The sequence below is a fragment of the Pseudorasbora parva genome, chromosome 25 (assembly GCF_024679245.1).
Source record: "Pseudorasbora parva isolate DD20220531a chromosome 25, ASM2467924v1, whole genome shotgun sequence".
NCBI classification, from domain to species: domain Eukaryota; kingdom Metazoa; phylum Chordata; class Actinopteri; order Cypriniformes; family Gobionidae; genus Pseudorasbora; species Pseudorasbora parva.
In genome coordinates this window covers 22,769,700-22,789,575 of record NC_090196.1, presented here as the reverse complement: position 1 = coordinate 22,789,575, position 19,876 = coordinate 22,769,700, and the positions used below count along the sequence as shown (strand labels likewise).

At 36.6% G+C, this 19,876-nt stretch overlaps 1 protein-coding gene across 1 annotated transcript in view; it reads right to left on the bottom strand.

The window, feature by feature from the left end:
- Positions 1-16,577, bottom strand: part of zgc:101566 (Transmembrane protein 263-B-like) — a 41,152-nt gene extending 24,575 nt beyond the window's left edge. The window contains exons 1-2 of the mRNA XM_067436770.1: positions 16,416-16,577; positions 14,791-14,884 (exon numbers count right to left, since the gene is read on the bottom strand). Of these exons, the coding sequence (XP_067292871.1) occupies positions 14,791-14,884; positions 16,416-16,421 (100 nt within the window). The 5' untranslated portion in view covers positions 16,422-16,577. The remainder of the gene's footprint in view (positions 1-14,790; positions 14,885-16,415) is intronic.
- Between the last annotated feature and the right edge of the window lie 3,299 nt (positions 16,578-19,876).

The following is a 19,876-nucleotide window of genomic DNA, read 5'->3' as shown; positions in this document are numbered from 1 at the left end:
ACAAGGACATTAATCAAATAAAAAAAAATTGGTGACACTTTAAAATAAGGTTTAATTTGTTAACATTAGTTACCTACATTAGTTAACTAATACATTAAAGGTGCAATATGTAAGATTTTTGAGGTATTTTTGGTTTCCGCTTTTACCGGCATAGAAACCATAGCAACAGACATGGACAACTGTGTAACGTCTAGCAGCACGCTGTTGTAGTTTCGTTCAAACATTTTAGACCATGGCAAGCAGACTTGGGAACAAATTGAGTATTCCCTGAGACTTGTGTATGACGGATATCTGTCTCTTATTAGTAATCACGTCCTGCCCACAGTCATGACAAAGTCCCAGTCAACCGGAAGTAGCAACTGAGTTTTCTTCAGTTCTGCTCTGATATATTTCCAAGTAAAACTGAATAATAAACAGAGGGTAGGGTTTTACTTCAGTGCTCCTCCTCTCCGTCTTGTGCTCAAAGCAGACGATCGGTTGAAAGGGAGAGGTTAAGGATATTGAAACCCAATTCATCAAACTGCCGTTATCATTTAACTAATGTTAACAAAGACTGTTTAGGATTAGAACTAATTCAACCAAGCACCTTTGATGACGTGGATGATTACGTTACTGTTTATCATCTGTCCGTCATCGTCTAAAGCCCACCCTGATGATTTCATTGGTCCGAACAGTTTCTATTCGGGCATAAACACTTCTCTATGGATCAAGTCCAGACCGAACCGCCCGAGCTCAAATGTTGTGGACGGGGCTAAGTTCGGCTGGTATCCAGGCTAATTAACTAATGTTAACAAATTAAAATTTCTTGAGAATTTTAAAAGTAAAACCATTGCAAACAACTTTAACGATAACGGCAGAGAGGAACAACATCATTGGAATCACTTTCATAAAGTTTTTTTTTCCGGAAGTAGCAAGTGAGTGTTCTTCAGTGCTGTGACGTATTTCCAAATGAAACAGAATATTGAATAGAGGGCAGGGTTTTACCTCAGCACTACTCTCCATCGATTGTTCATAGCAGACTAACAGCTGGAGTGGAGTGGTTACGCATTTTTAAACCTAAGCCTTCAAACTGCCGCCATCTGAGAGGGAATGCCTTTTCCAGCCCGGAAGTTACTTCTCAGATGTTTATTAAAGATTACCACAAAAAAATATATATATATATTTATTAACTTGTATGGAGTAATTGCTCACCCTAAGACCTGTAACATACTAACAAAGTAAATAGGGTCGATTTTGATTTCATGAGGACTTTAAGGAGCTAAAGTATTTAAAGTGACAGACATCAAAACTGCAGCGTGTGCTTATAATAAACAGAGCGCTAATATAGTTATCGCTCTTGGTGTGAATGCGCATTTACCCTTTTCACAGGTTTATTTCCCTGAAAAGTGGTGGTGGTGCTATCAAAACTTTGCCCAATATGGTAAGACTGACTGAACCAAAGGATTGAGTTTGGGGGTGGGGCTATCTGTTGGCCAACCCAAGTAGGAGAGTTGGAGACACTACTGAAAAGTCATTACATTGCATTTCCACCCACTAACATTAATGGGCGATATAATTATTCAAAAGAATCCGTTTTAGCATTAAGACTATTATAACATCGAATTACCTAAAATTCAATCTACCTTCAAAGGGAGGCAGTAATTCTTTCGTATCACACCATCTGATAATTCTGAAGTAATCCATCTCCACCAGACTACATTTAATTAAACACATTACTTAAAATGAAAAACAATTCGTAAGACCGAACACGATACCACAGGCTTCTTTCCGTACTCGAACCGATCCATCATCCCGTTCAGGGCTCTTTGATCAGCGCATATGTTGATCTGTGTTTTCGGCTATGGGGACCAAATGAAAACGCCGAGGCAGAACCGCAGGTGGACGATGCACCGGGAGCCTCGTGCGGCTGATGGTTCATCCATCATCCTTTTACACAACATCAGATTGAGCCCCTCATGCGCACTGGATCTGTCAGGATGATGGAACAGCAGCACGGCTCCAAGCAAACAGGACAGAAGTGCACAAACTCAATAAAACATCATTTTTAGCCATTATTAACTTGATTCTTTCTTGTCGACATAAAGGCATAGATTGATTTAATTTCGGCAGCTCTCGTAGGCAAATACACACCGTAAGCTGTAATTGCACAGAACGATTTGAAAGATTGCCGGTGTGTGGTTGTGAGTTGGAGCTCGGCATCAAGGATACGTGTGGCTACACACGGCAGCAAAATACAGGTTGCTGGTCCTGTTTGGACTGCTAAAAACTGGCCTGTTCATCACAGTTTGGTGACAACTGTGTTTTATATCTAAAGTGACCACCTTAAATTTAAAGGAATCGAAACCAAAATTTTGACAGCAAGCTAAGTAGATTTGTGCTGTATGAATAAAACTTAAGTCAACTAGTTTTCAGTTACTTCTATGAGATATAAGAAGACTTTGCACAGACATTATTCTTTTATGCTCATTTTTTATGGCATTTTATAAACGCTGTGTCCTCACTTTGCGTCAACTCCGTCAGGATTTTTTATCATTCTAAATAAATCCGGCAGTGTCATGGGAAGCTTTAACTCAAAATAGAAGAGCACTTACTATTTCCTGCTCATTGCGGATCTCACGGTAAGACACAAAGTCCTGGAAGTTATATATTTTTTTATATTTTAAACAAACAATATTGAAGTCCCTGTGGTCACAGCCTTAACATGTCAACTCCATCATCGCATTGTAACAGTGTCTTTAAATAGTTTTGGGATAAATCTTGCCATTTGGATAAGTTTATTAATGTAGCTACAACTGAGGTAAAAAACTAAATTGCTTCACTGTAGAACACATTGGGTTAGGGTGGGAAAATGTTTTCAATTTTGTCAACTTTCTTTAGACGTCAACTCCGTCTGGTTTTATGTCTGATGGTTGACAAGTGCTCATAAAAAGGCTGTATAATATGATTAAATAAATTTTTTGTACATGGGGAATTCTTCTAATGTGATGTCATGTTTCTATTTACATATACTGTATATTTGGCCTCAGCTCGACCTTTGTCAACACCGTCAGTATTTGTCAACTCCATCAGTATTTTACACCGTCAGCTTTTTGTTAATTTTGAAAGAAATGTCTTTTTTTTCCTCCAACATATTAAGTAATTTTAAATGTGTCATGAACTGGCTTTTTAATTTTTTTATACTGTTGTCTGAGGTCAACTTATGACGTTTGCATGGTTTTTACATTCAAAACCATCCTAATGAATAATAGGCTATTTTCTACACTGGTTTTGAGGCTCTCTCCTTAACGCTCGGTTCTGATAGGCATGCCGCACTGGAGACTTGGAAGTAAATTTCACAGGATTCGAGAAGATTTGCGTCAACTCCCCTATCAGTTCACGGGAGGGATTGTTTTGAAAGTGGCAACGGGAATAATTCTCTGACAGCATTCTCTGATTAAACAAACACAATGATTTATCTCTCATCCAACTGGGATTTTTTTTTATTTTATTACTTGGCCCGCCCGATCAGTGGATAAGCATCGACTACACAGGTGTGCTCTTCAAAATATAAAGTCAAGAGAGTGAACAACTCAGATCAAGAAATAAATGTTATTTCACTATTTAAAATTCACCGGCCTGCCGACGTGCTTACGTTTTGGTCTGGAAAACACATAGCCCCGGGATGTTGGGCTTTGCAAGCCCCCTGGCCCATAACATTACATGTCCTATCTGATTGGTTCTCATCCCAAATCGCAATGAACCAATTAAAGGGTTACTTCAGCGATTAGCATATGGCTTTGTATCAGTAGAAACCCTGGAGAATATTCAAATTATTGTGCTTTCCCCCCTCATATCTCCCTGAGACAAGAGATTTATGCATTTTATTTCTGGAAAAATTCCTCCTATGATGCAAAATTACGATTTTTGCATCATAGGAGGAATGTTTGCCCAGAGGCTAAAGACTACAGCCAGCAGAGGGAGCTATTTCCGCATGTTTTGAATCTGCGCATGGGGGATGGAGATTACACTCAGCTGGCAGGGAGAGCTCAGCTTGCAGACAGGATCATTTAAACGGAGCTATGGTGAGCAATGTAAGTCTTTTAACATCTCAAATTCATTTCTATGAAAGTTAAGCTTGCAAAGGCATGAACTGAAACGCGTGCCAGACTGAACTCCTGTGTGAATGTATGCCGCAAATGTAGTCGTGATTACCTCAGCTCTCATCACTCGTGCAGTTAGTGCTCAGGGCTGTGACACTTGCGCGGTGACTCACTCATTATATTGAACAGACACGTTCAGTTTTTAATTGTAGTGTCTTCTCTAACTCAGTCACAGTAATGAAGTTGGTGGTGTTAGGAATGGCCTCACAGGGCAGCGAAGCATTCTGGGAATTGTAGTCTTTCATCCCCATGGGACAAAAATACATTTTCTGTCTTTTCTCAGTCTAGAAGACACCAAATTCAAAAATAATTTCACATTTCTACTGCATTGATGACCCAGTTTAAATACAGATTCATCTTCCCAGCGCTGAAGTACCCCTTTAAGGAATCTAGAAACTGGGTTGTTCAAGTGTGAAAGCAAACAAAAAATAAACAGAAAAGCTCCTTTACTGAACACCAATATTAAATAACTGAAGACTTCACATTGTTTTTGGATAGTTTAAATTAAATTAGCATGCTTTTTAGTTGACTAAATTATTTTTTAGAAATAAGCCTGTTCCCTTACATGGTTCATTATCAGAGACCTTTGTCTACAGAATAACCAGTTTTTAATGTAGTGTTTTTATTTTTTAACATCTAAAACATGTTTTGCCTCTTATCTCAAGAATCAGTGAAATGATTATAATTTTGAAACAAAACAAGACTGAATTGGACCAAATTGCTTTTGGCCTAATGCATGTGAAAATGAAAAACAAATTAAATCCTTAAAAGAAGCAATTCAAGGTGTTTGGGGACATTTACTACAGTTACTGGTTGCTATGGTTACAGTTATTACAAGACAATTTCAGACTCACACCTACTAATAAATACAGTTGTCAATCCTCAACACTGACTGTGTGAACGTAACCAATCATATGCTAAAAAACAGGCTATGAAAGTCGAGGTAGTACTGCAATTACTCTGTCAAAAATGCCATTATCTGATATTTTACGCACTTGGACTGACAGAAACAATGACATACATAAAAATCACTTTATTGATGGGTAACACAGGGTATTGATGTCTAAATGAACGCCTCAACAAGTATATGCTTCAGATATACAGTAGTAACAGAAGCTCAAATTAGCTGACTGAATCTATGGCATGGTCTTTCTCAGGTTTACGTCAGTTCCAGCCTGTTCGCTCAGAAAATAAAGTGCAATCACACCGTCAGGGTTTGACAATCTAACCTTGTTTGAATTTCGCCGCTGCTTGCTCGCTCTAAAACACACAAAGGACATAATTGTGAAACAACTGCGTTCGCCACTTGTAATTTTCTATAAACTACTACCCTGCCTTTCATTCTGTCCTCACATTTGACATTTACAGATGAGGTAACAGTAGAAGCTTGAGAAGAAAAAATCAGGTGCAAATGTTGCATCAACAGAAGAAACGGTCTGTAAGCCGTACACTGTCTGCAGCAGCGTGGACGCCTCAGGGAGGAGAGCTCCATTTTGGCTGTATTTTTCCACATGAATATTAGCATGTGGGCTAGCCTGTCTGGTTCCGCTCCAAATCCTCTGTGACTATGTCTGACCTTAGACGACCATACGCCCTAAAGGCATTCATTCTGTATGTCTACAACATCAGGGACACTTCAGGAAATAAAACTTACTTGCTTGATACGACATATACCTAGTTTAGGCAGGTTTTGCTATCATATAATGATTAGCGGGCAAGCAATGTATTTTGGCGCATCCCCACCCCCGGACTCTTTTCACGAAGTACTTTTAAGTCAAACCATATAAACAAAGAAGTTAAAAAAACAGCACACTTTTATCTGCTCCCAATAAACATTAATATAATGCAATGTTTCGAACAAAAAAGATTTTCGTCAGGCAATAAGGGATTTTATATTCACCTAGTAAACACTCATGCTTGATAATGAACAACTGTTGAACCGCATTATCAAAAAGAGTAGCATTGCAAGTACTAGCGGCTGTAACACCTCAAGTTGAGAAGATTCCAGCTTCACCGTTTTAGTCATGTTTTATTCACACTGGACTTGCCACCAAAAACTTTACACACAGACAGAACAGTACCTGCAAAGATGTGAAGAATGTGAGCAGCTCTCCCAAGACAATTCATTCAGAGCTATGGAAAATGAATAATAAATGTGAACAGGAGTCATAGGTCATGAGTATCTGTTCATTTTTGCGATCATACCAACAATTTAATCAGCCTTAGAGTTAGGTCTTTCTAGGATCTTGGGGGGGGGGGCCTTAAAACACATAATATGTACAGGTAAACATTTGTGATAGCTAAAAGTATGCTAAGCTAATATCCTGGACAGTTAGCTTGCAAAAAATAAGCTACCTGAACAATAAAAAAACACACAAAGAACATAAAAAAAAAAAAAAAACACACATTCTCCAATCTACCAAAAACTAATAACCAGTTCTTTTCATTGAATGAAAAAACATCCAGTGGAAGCCGTATCGTCTCATTCACAAAAAAAATAAAAATTCTTGGATATGGCTCCTTTTTTGACCTATAGAGTCTTAGCCGGCAACAGTGAATGGCAGAGTGGATTGTGTTCACTGACAACGTTTTCTGGAAGTATTCCTGAGCCCATGTTGTGATTTCCATTACAGTATCATTCCTGTATGTGCGGCAGTGCCGTCTAAGGGCCCGAAGATCATGGGCATCCAGTATGGTTTTTCAGCCTTGACCCTTATGCGCAGAGATTTTTCCAGATTCTCTGAATCTTTGGATGATATTATACACTGAAGATGATGATAACTTCAAACTCTTTGCAATTTTTCTCTGAGAAACTCCTTTCTGATATTGCTCCACTATTTTTCACTACAGTATTTGGGGAATTGATGATCCTCTGCCCATCTTGACTTGTGAGAGACACTGCCACTCTGAGGGGCTCTTTTTATATCCAATCATGTTGCCATTTGACCTAATAAGTTGCAAATTGGTCTGTTCCTTATATGGAAATATGGACACACATTTCCGGCCTCTTATTGCTACCTGTCCCAACTTTTTTGGAATGTGTAGCTTTCATGAAATCCAAAATGAGCCAATATTTGGCAGGACATTTCAAAATTATTCAACATTTGATATGTTATCCATATTCAATTGTGAATAAAATATAAGTTTATGATATTTGTGAAATATTGCATTCCTTTTTTATTTACAATTTGTACAGTGTCCAAACATTTTCGGAATCGGGTTTGTATATTATATATTATACATAGGACCTAAACTAAAGTGTTACCAAATGTTCATATTGTGCATAAAATATATAATAATAATAATAATAATAATAATAATAATATATACACTAATATTATGTACAAAAACGTATGATAGATGCAATTAATCGTACTTAATAGATTTGACAGCACTTATTTTAAATATATATAATATATATATCTGTCAAATATATGAATTGCGATTAATTGCATATAACATGTTTTTTGTACATAATCTGTGTGTTTATTTTATTATTATTAAAAATATTTTATGGACCGATATGACAATTTGGTAACACTTTAGTTTAGGTCCAATTCTCAATATTAAATAGTTGCTTATTAGCATACATATTACTACTATATTACTTGGCTGTTTATTAGTATAAAGCACATATTATTGCATTAATCTGAATTAACATATTCTACATCCCTTAATCCTAAACAATACCTAAACTTATCAACCCCCTTAATAACTATTAATAAGCAGTAAATTAGGAGTTTTTTTAGGGAAAGGTCGTAGTTAATAGTAAATATGTGCTCCCCATACTAAAGTGTTACTGAAAACTAGGGATGCCACAATTCTCAATATAATATTGAACCATTCGGTACGGCATGTACGGTTCAATATACGCGCTTGTAAATTGCGTTTTTTCAGTTTTGCATTTAATTAAATATTTAAAATTCTCTCTGTTTTAAATATTTATCTCGTTTATTTCGGCTCTGTTTGAGTGTACCTGTGAGTCTACGCGCTGATATGAGCAAATATTCGATATGCACTAAAGTTAGGGGGTGTTTAGCTGCGTTTTAAAGCCTTGCCAGTTAAACATTTCATTGCGTTTTAAATGCGCTGAGCGCGCACATTAAAAGCCTGTCAAGCACACGTGATAACTGGACTAAGTAGTCTTACTGCACTAATACTGTCAAACAAACACACACAAGGTTAACATATATAAACACAATCGGTTATGTCTAAAGTGGAAGTAAAATCGCCTATCTGTATGAGATGCGAGCAGGTCTTAGCAGCGCAGCCTAGTGATTGTGAACACTTGTCCTTAAAGGGACAGTTCACCTCTAAAATTATGTTAAAGGTCCCATGGCATGGGTTGTCATAATTTAGAAATAAAAGGCATTTTTTCTTTACTGATATTAGCCCTCAGTTTAGAATGCTCTGTTTCAAGGGGCGTGTCTGCTGTGAGTCTTCAGTCAAAACACCCACTGTTGTGATTGGCTGACATCTTTGCATTTAAATTAGATGGGGGCCTGGTTTAGTCAGGCGGCACTCGCGAGCAGAGCAGCGCTGCCAGTCCAGAGAGAGACAGAGAGAAACGGAGCTGGGGAAAGATTGCTGAGGAATTGTTATTGTACCGAGTTTTTGAGAGCGCAAGTTTATTTTGTTTGTATCTGAGAGCTCTGAATAAACACGAGTGAACTTTGCAACGTTATTTCTCTCATAAAATGCTTTCACCACAGCTAACAACAAACACGAATTCGACATGAATAAAGTAAGAGCTTCAGTTGAGCATAATGAGCAGCGTCATTCAAACAGGTGATGGACCAATCCGAACATTATAAAGAGTATTCCTTGATTGCTCTCTGTAGTTTAATCATTTAAATAACAGATTTGTTTCATGCTGCTAACAGAAATTACATGAAGTTGATGGTTTTAGTCACTGGCTTGATTCAATGATGCATCAAGACGGCCAGCTGCAGGACTGACAGTATTAAACGATTTAGAAAGAAAGTCTGTGTAAACTTGAATGATTAGCTACACATCAGAACTCACTGATCCCAGATCAGGCATTAATGAACACTGTTACTCATTGTTTGTGGCGGTGCTGTTGAAACCGTATGGTAAAGCCTGTGCTGCTGACATCCACTGATAAAACTGACTCCTTTCTCTACTAATTCTCTGGGCGGGCAAAGCAGAGGAAGGGGCAGTAACCTTTCCTGGTATGACGTCATAACAGGAGAATTCTAGATCAGCTCGTCTGGGCTCTCATTTTCTCAAAGGCAGAGAAAGACAGCTTGAACTCGTTTCATACTGATCAAAATTTCTAGCGACTTGGGGACAACATTCAGGCTAGGGGAACTCATATTAATGTTAAAAAACCTCATAAAATAAAAATTTCATGCCATGGGACCTTTAATAAAATCAATCACTGCTCTTGAATAAGGTAATAATACAGTAGCTTTTAAACAATGTATATTGTTGAATTATAATGTTCTCATTTAAAAGGTATGTGGCCTTTGTTTGATCACTTTAGGAGTCCTAGACAGACTCGATTGAGTGAATAAAAATGTTCATAACAATTGAGTTCACATGAGCAAAGTGACCACGGGTGCAGTCCGCTTTCACGTCAACCAAACTCTGCCGACAAACGAATTCAAGTCTGAGCCCAAACAGAACACTCTGGGCTTTGAAAACCTAAGCAGAAGTAGGTGAGGTCGCGGAGATACTGAGCTGGGATCATTCTGCTTGTACTTCAATCCCTTCTGCTATTTACTCTGTAATATTAAGCCTGGTCCAAACAATTCCCCTCCTTCTGACCAGGCTCAATGCACTTGTGTACTCAAGCTCAAAACTCATTTCTTATAAAACGCCAGTTATCATGATGGCCAATTTCCCCAAAATAGACAGTTTGATTCACCCAAAATAGCTCTGTGTATACACAAAAATCAACACACACCCTAAATCAGAACGAACAGTTCAATATGCACAACCCAGATCTGAGAGAATTCTTGAATCTACGCAAGTTCCCAGAAACAAAGACGGAAAGAGAACTCAGCGATATAATAAACTATTTCAGGATCCGCACAGAGGCAGCAGCCAAAAAAGCCAGAGGGCAGGCATTTGCTGTTACGCAATCACCTGCGCTGCACTGGTGGGCAGCAGGCTCCGCGGATCCCAAAGCAATTTATAGCAACATAATGCTGCCATTTAAACTAAAGAGATTGTTCCTGGCAAAGCAGCCGCATCAGAGCCTTCACCTCGAATAGACTTTTTATGAAGAGACAAGACAAGAGAGCTTTGTTTCTTTGTGCCGTCTCTGGACGTAAAGATCAAATAGCACAGAGAACAAAGGGAGGACATTGATCACGGTGTGGGCACAAAAGCCCACTTTAACTTAAACATGTTCAGCCACTGAAAGATCTTTAGCTCTTAATGAAAGGTATTAATATAGCCTACGTGCCAGTTATTAACTACAGATGCAGCCCCGTGTGTACCAGAGGGCACCTGCAGGGCTTTCTGCGAAGCGGTTTGGAAAGATTAATGGATTTGGGTATTAAACTTACTTAAACCTTTGTACAATTTGACACTCAAAAACATTAGAGCGATTTTTCACTGCTGAAATCTTCCTTTGTGTTATGTTGATCAGTGTGGCCCTCTGCAGATCACTACACTTTACTACAACAGTAAAAGAGGCCTGTGTATATACACTTTGACAAAAATGATTTTCGAGGATTTCTGTGTTTTTATTCTAAACTTGATTAAAAAAAAAGTGATTATATGACAAATTTAAAAAAAAAAATGCACTACCATTCAAAACTTTGGGTAAGTACAATTTTTTTTTTAATTAATACATTTATTAAGCAAGAATGCATTCAATTGATAAAACATTACAGTATACGACTTTTACTTATTTTTATTTTTTTTACATTAATCAGATATACAGAATTATTTGCATTTTTTTTTTGACAAAAAAATGTTAAAGGGTTTTAGTTCATAATGAAAGTTTTTTGCGGGGTGCAAAAAAACTAAAACAACGACTTTACTCAACAATCGCTTCCGTGACTTTTACATTGTAAACACGGTGCAGCGCTTCCGGGTTCTACAGCAGAACGCTGGCTCACCATTGGCTAGATTGTGCATCAGCATCACATGCATGTGTCGAAGACTCACACGGAAGAGGAGAAATTGCTGAATAAAGTCATTATTTTAGTTTGTTTTTTGCACACAAAATGTACTCACCACTACATAACTTTACGGTTGAACCACTGTAGTCACATGGACTATTTTTACAATGTCTTTACTACCTTTCGTGGCCTTGAAAGTGGTCTTAGCGTTGATGTAGGGGTTGGTCTCAGAAAGGTCTTATGGGTTTGGAACGAAATAAGGTGAGTAATTAATGACAGAATTTTCATTTTTGGGTGAACTAACCTTTTAAGTAGCACAAATACAAAGTTCTGTCATGAAACTCTAGATGGCACAGACAGAAAGGAATCGCATTGTTCTCTATACCACAGCCGATTGGTTAGCAGCTCAACTTTCAAATATTTGGTCAGCGTTTGCATTACAGTTGCAGCACGCTTTCAGAAACCTGCCACCTTCCCCAGCTCCACATGTATAGATCTTTTATGGGGTAAATCATATGCTATTGTACAGCAGCGTGTTGTGTATTAGTAGCAGAATGTCAATGTTTGCTCTGAAACCGAAGCAATTACAGCAGTAGCAGATCTATTCCACCAAGACTAAACATATTAACATTGTCATATCTATTAGCATGCCAAAGACTCTTTTTTTCACTCTGCTTTTAACATCAATATGACAAATTGTTTCTTTAGCTGGAAATTAGCATGTTAAGATGATTTCTGATGTATCATGTGACACTGAAGACTGGAGAACTGATGCTGAAAATTCAGCTTTGCCATGACAGGGATAAATATAATTTTCAACTACATTAAAATAGAAAACATTTATTTTAAATTATAATAATATTTACTGTATTTTGATCAAATAAATGAGACTTCTTTCAAATTCACTATTTAAAAGTTTATGAATGGTATTGCATATTCAAGAATAAAGGTACCCTTTGCAAAATAAAAAATGCAGTTTAGATATTTTAACTTTAAAAAAATCAATTTGTTACACCACAAAATGAAGTCAAAAGTGACTAAAATTATATATTAAAAACAAAAACTTCAGTAACAACAGCTAAAATATAAATGTTTCATTAGGCATTCATATGAAGTGACCTACATATATATATATATAATATATGTATGTATTCTGGTGAGCGTTCTGGCACAATATGTCTCCTGCACATCGGTGGTGGTTTGAAATTCCCCCTTCAATGTAAAGCGCTTTGAGTGCCTTGAAAAGTGCTATATGAATGTTACGTACAGTGAGAAAAATAAGTATTTTGAACACCCTGCTATTTTGCAAGTTCTCCAACTTCATGAAATCACGGAGGGGTCTGAAATTGTCATCATAGGTGTATGTCAACTGTGAGAGACATAATCTAAAAAAAAAAAATCCAGAAATCCCAATTTTTGGGTTAACCCCCAAATCCTTTTTTAACTATTTATTTGTATGATACAGCTGCAAATAAGTATTTGTACACCTGAGAAAATCAATGTTAATATTTGGTACAGTAGCCTTTGTTTGCAATTACAGAGGTCAAATGTTTCCTGTAGTTTTTCACCAGTTTTGCACACACTGGAGGAGGGATTTTGGCCCTCTCCTCCACACAGATCTTCTCTAGATCAGTCAGGTTTCTGGCCTGTTGCTGAGAAACACAGAGTTTGAGCTCTCTCCAAAGATTCTCTATTGGGTTTAGGTCTGGAGACTGGCTAGGCCACACCAGAACCTTGATATGCTTCTTACAGAGCCACTCCTTGGTTATCCTGGCTGTTATGTGTGCTTCGGGTCATTGTCATGTTGGAAGACCCAGCCTCCACCCATCTTCAATGCTCTAACTGAGGGAAGGAGGTTGTTCCCCAAAATCTCACAATACATGGCCCCGGTCATCCTCTCCTTAATACATTGCAGTCGTCCTGTCCCATGTGTACTGCTCTGGATCATCCAAATGGTCATTGGCAAACTTGAGACGGGCCTGGACATATGCTGGTTTAAGCAGGGGAACCATCCGTGCCATGCATTATTTCAAACCATGACGTCTTAGTGTATTAACAACAGTAACCTTGGAAACGGTGGTCCCAGCTCTTTTCAGGTCATTGACGAGCTCCTCTCGTGTAGTTCTTGGCTGATTTCTCACCTTTCTTAGGATCATTGAGACCCTACGAGGTGAGATCTTGCATGGAGCATTTTTACATTTTAAAGGCAGACTAACAGGTCTTTGAGGGTCAGAATTCTAGCTGATAGACAGGTGTTCAAATACTTATTTGCAGCTGTATCATACAAATAAATAGTTAAAAAATCATATATTGTGATTTCTGGATTTTTTCTTTAGATTATGTCTCAGAGTGGACATGCACCTTACGATGACAATTTTAGACCCCTCCATGATTTCCAAGTGGGAGAACTTGCAAAATAGCAGAGTGTTCAAATACTTATTTTCCTTACTATATATATATATATATATATATATATATATATATATATATATATATATATATATATATATATATATATATATATATATATATATATATATATATATAAGGGATGTCACAATCCCTATTTGGGTTTATTTCGGCTCTTTTTGAGTGTGCCTGTGAGTCTAAGCGCTGATTTGAGCAAATATCCAATCATATGCACTAAAGTTAGGGGGTGTTTAACCACGCTTTAAGCCTTGCCGGTTAAACATTTAATTTGCGTGCACGCAAATTAAATGTTTAACCGGCAAGGCACAGACTGTTCAATGCATGCACTGTTTTGCATTGAGAACGCACGCTAAACGTCTGTCAAACACACGTGATTACTGGACAGATCTTACTGTGCTAATACTGTCAAATACACACAAGGTTAACATATAAACACAGTCTGTTATGTCTAAAGTGAAAGTAAAATCGCGTGCGTCTATACGAGATGTGAGCAGGTAATCAATTGACAGCAGCAGCCTACTGAACACGCTGTCCTTAAAGGGACAGTTCACCTCTAAAATTATATTAATAAAAAAAGACCTTTAATACAGTAGCTTTTAATAAGTGTTACATATTGAAGACTATGTAGTTTTAATTTTAGCCTACATTTATTCATCTATGAGCTGCCATTTCTAAATCTTTATATATATTTATTTTATATTATAGAATACACTGGGTTTTTAGGTAAAGTTTTAAGTTTAAGTAAGGGTTTTCAAGTCTTTTAAGTGAAATAACCTCTTAACCTTTTTCTGTTCCTGTTGCCTAAGAATAGAATAGCAAAAAAAAAAAAAAAAGAACCGAAAAACTGTGGTTAAAAACCGAGGTATGTATTGAACCGTGGACTAACTGTATTGTTGCATCTCTAATATATATATATATATATATATATATATAATATGAGTATAAATATTTATTTTGCATTGCCATTTCATCACCAAATGCTAAACAAAAAAAGTTTAATTTTTCCTAAAACCTTGTTTGTTGATTAATAAAAGTTCATGGAGATGTTGCACACATATAAATGTAATTATATGTGGATTCATATTTAAGAACTAAATATTATGAAATAATCAGGCTGAACTTACCCTCAGGTGGTTCTTCACGCAGGTAAGGTGGAAGTTCTTCATTATTAGGGTCAGCAGGTGCTTCCTCGATCACCTCAGTCTCTGCACTCGGGCCCTTGAATTAACACAATTATACAGTTCATGCTGTTAATACATAAACACAAAAACGATAATGCAAACAACAACAACACAGTCATTCCTCTTATGCAGTACATTTTCATGTTCTCCTAATATTGTGTATCGCATTGCCTCCGCCTGCTTGCCTTCTTCCCATAGTGCATCCTGGTGCCATGTGTTCCCAAGCTAAGTGCCGCACATTAACTTCTGGAGCAATTTGAGTTTCATTGACTCAGAGCACACGGGCCAGCCTTCACTCCTCACGTGCATCAGTGAGCCTTGGCTGTCCATGACCCTGTCACCGGTTCAACACTGGACCGGTTCCTTTCTTGGACCACATTTGATCACTGCAGACTGGGAACACCCCACAAGAGTTGCAGTTTTGGAGATGCTCTGTCTAGCCATCACAAATTGGCCCTTGTCAAACTCCCTCAAATCCTTATGCTTGCCCATTTTTCCTGCTTCTAACACATCGATTTTGAGGAGAAAATGTTTACTTGCTGCCTAATATATCCCACCCACTAACAGGTGCTGTGATGAAGAGATAATCATGTTATTCACTTCACCTGTCAGTGATCATAATGTTATATGTCATAATGCACAATTTTAGAAGTCAAAAAAATCAAGATATAAGATAAATACACAATCATAATTCCATTAGAACTTTGACATATTGAGTCAAGTTGTTAAAAAAAGGACAAATGACATCACACTGCAGGAAGTGAAATCATTTCAGTGGAAAAACAGCAGCACAAACATACAGTAGGCTAAGTAAGTTGGTTAGATGATATCAGTGATGTTTTGTAGTATCTGGTTTACATCACACCCAAAACATCTGATTATCTGATTGTATAACAAAATTAATTTCAACGTGACACCTCACAAAAAATGTATTTGCCAATCTTCCATTAAACAATTGCTACCATCATCCTTTTATTTGCATTTTATTGCATATATTTTTTGTCATACGTTTGATCTTCATTATGACATATTTCTGAAAGTCTACTAAACACATTTATATAAATACTTTCTTAAATTACAAAGCATATTTGTATCTGAAAAGTTATAGTACAAACAGCACTGTATAACATGACGCAATGACAAAAACAATTATCATTATCACCATCGTCATCATCATCACCATCATCATCATCTCTTCGCTGACAACCCTTTTACAGCATCGTATACAGCCAAAATCATAAACTTTATGGTTGTAAACCTCAATATACAGCCAAAATCATAAACTTTATGGTTGTAAACCTCCATATACAATGTCTTTTGTATTATCATGCTGATGAAATATTATACCTTCTTTAGCCATCGACTCACTGTCCCGTTTATCTAATATCAGAGCGAGATTACACAACATATATCCGAATAAATCGCCTTTAATGGCACAGTAACAAAAGGGCCAGCATGCAAATGCTTCTGTTTTAAACAATTCAACAGTTTGTGCTCGTGTAGAATCAGGTAAGAACAGGTTTGGCTTTAATACTGCCACGCAAAAACAACCAAAATCCTCCACTCACCTTCATAACTGAGGCTATTAATACGGTTTTAGAAAGGGCGTCTCTGCACTTCAATATTGATGGAGACGCACAAGAATATAAAATGGAAAAATATGGCTTAATACGAAATAAATACAGCGCTTGCTATGTTTTTCAATGTAAGCGGAAGTGACGTAGGGATGTTTACGGAATTTGGGGATGCTGTTGAGCTGTTGGTCGATAGGGGGCGGCAGCGCGTAATTATTATACTCACTGGAGAGCCGCGGTTACTATTATGACTGAATATATCACAGGGAAATGTTTGATTACTGAATAAAACAAGAAATAGTCTTATGCTTGATTTACTTTCTTAGGTAAACCAGAATTGTAGATATAGTAATTTATATGTGCCATATTTGACCTTTTTGTGGCTTTTTTCTAGGCCTATTTGTATGATTAGGCCTACAACTGAAAAAAAAACAGAGCAAATAAATACACTGTTAACACTAATGTGGAAACACTGTATACGTTTTTACAGATTAAGGCTTCCTTTTTGCAGTTTTGAAAGCTGTACTCAAACCATAACCACCATATAGCAAGGCTATATTTGGGGGCACGTAATGTTCAGAACCCCATGCCCGCAAATCCTGCTTTTATTAGAAAAATTCATCCTACATATTCATAACAAAAATTAAAATGTTGTTTTATAAACATGTGGGATTGTGGTGATACAAAGTAAAGGATTAGGCTGACAGCTGAGATGAGGTGAGAAACTCAGTCCTGACAAACTGTCTCTTATACATGCTGCTGAATAATATATCCCTTCATCAAAAAGAGGACAAGAGGTGAAACGGGAGTGGATTTGGGTTTTATTGACCGGAAGTGAAATTGATGTGATTCTGCATCTAGGCCAAAGTCCACTGGGCAAGGTATTAAGCTTTGCTGTTAAAACAGTGCTCAGAAATATTGTGTAAAGAGGGCATAAATGGACTTGACCTTATTATGTTACTATCACCATGTGGCGTATGATAATATAATACCAGTCATTTAAAATTATATTTTTCTTGCTTCTTTCTTAATGCTGATTTTAAAATAAACAAATATGTTTTATTATTATTATTATTATTATTATTACTACTACTATTGTTGTTGTTATTATTATGTGCTGTTCATTTATTTATTTAATTTATTTATTCTGACACATTTAAATAAAAACATTTGATTTGCGATATAAATCATTTAGACGGACGGACGGACGGACGGACGGACGGACGGACATAGATAGATAGATAGATAGATAAATAGATAGATAGATAGATAGATAGATAGATAGATAGATAGATAGATAGATAGATAGATAGATAGATAGATAGATAGATAGATAGATAGATAGATAGATAGATAGATAGATAGATAGATAGATAGATAGATAGATAGATAGATGATTAGGCGAATTAATTCATGAATTAATCTTATTTCACTTTGACACAAATTATATTTTTGTTCCGAGAATACATATTATTTGTAGGTCAAGCATTAATTAAAGTTTCTTAATCCGAACAATTTATTCCTGATATGAACAGTAAGGCCCTTTACAAGTTTTAGTGCCTTTTATTGCAAGGCAATGTAAAAAACACTAAATGTCTTGCCTCTCGTCTGACTGCAGTTATGAAGTGAGAAACTCAGCTTAACCTGTTAAAGGGTGTATTTATAGCCCGCCGTAATTAAACGGTCCTATCAGGACAGTTACTTCAGAAAGTGGAAAGGTAAGAATGGTGAGAATGGTTTGGCCTTTTTAAAAGCCCCAGTGAAACCATATGTTTTACAGAGAGGCAATTTGGTAGAGTGAGGTGATAGGTCAGGGGTTTAACTTAACTAGTCACGCAAGGCATTTTGTGACACTGGTGAGTGTGTTGGCCCTCCGATTTAATCAGCTAGTCTTCACGAATAATCAATAATTTAAGAGAGAAAATTAATTAATAATTATATAAAAATATATATAAAAATATGTTAACTTGATTTGTTTTTAACTTTTTTGTGCTGCCAACGACACAGAAGTACATAACAGTTTCAGTACTATGACTGGGTGTAGATGGATGCAACTAAAAGGATGTAAAGACATACAAATTATTTAACGCAACCATAATAATATGTTAACGGGGCAGTGTGTAGTATTTATGAGGCTCTATTGACATAAATGCAATATAATATACATAACAAAGACGGTACATAATGAACCGTAATGTTTTTATTACCGGAAAGTGAGACATTTCTATCTACTCATACTCCAGTGAAGTCGCTATTTTGCGATCCATGTTTCTACGGAAGCCCTAAGCGTACAATCTGCTCTACAGAGCGCTGGCTACTCTCTGCTGTCTCAGACGACATCTTTGTCCTGTGTCGGCCACCGTAGCTTCTCTATGTCCTATGAAAGGGAGAGGTGAGTGGTGGGAAGTTATAATTCACAACCTCAGCGCTAGATGGCACTAAAATGTACACACTGCAGTACATTTTATGAGAAGTATTTATACACCACGGTGGTATTTATTGTACTATAACCTCTAAATTGTCACCCTGAGAGAATAGACATGAAAATGCACTTTATAAAATAATCCAAACTTAAATGCTTCTAATTCAAGAATTCTTTGGAATATAGACCTAAGTTTGGACCTAAGTTTGAGAGTATGAAAAAGTTATGGAATTTGGAAGTTGTGTTCCAAATTTGAAGTTGATATCACAAAAACGGAAGTTCCTGTGAGATTTTGTTTGGGCGCTGTACCAACAATATCCACCAAGTGTCACCCACATTCCATTGAAATGTTCTTTGATGCGTTCTCCTGTAACAAATTTATCAATTTAGATTTTAAATTTCACTTCTGTCACAAAACAGACACTATATGGTACCTTGATTTGTCAAGATTTAAGATTAGAAAAGGTTTTGATTATTAAGTATTTTGTAATATGAAACCTGACACCGCCCACTAGGGGAGGAGCTAAAATAATTTAGAGTAGGCCTACAGTTTCACCGGATGAATTTTGAGTTTGTAAGCTTTCCATTGATACTTAATTTATGATCAATACTAAAATATGTGATATGAAAAAAGGCAATAGCTAAATAAAAAGAGTGCCCAGCGGTGTTAATTGTTGCTGATTTAAATAGCCTATATAATATATAGCTAATAGGCTACAATATTATGATATAATAAATTATATAGGCTAATAGGCTATAATAAAAATAATTATTCAAAGAATTTGTTGTGCTTTTAATGTTATTTATTTAGCCTATTTAATTATAACATTCAATTAAAGTATTTGCTGTTTTTAATTTATGAGATTTTCCTTTCAGTTTGCATACTTTTAGTAACAGGTCAGTTAGATTTCTCATTTTAGATCGTGAACTTTCACCGTTAAGATTCCGCATGCCAGATCAGAGAGCAAATGAGATTTAGGCCTTCTAAAAATACCAGTACGTTCATAGTAAGACAACACGTTTCTAGTTGTAA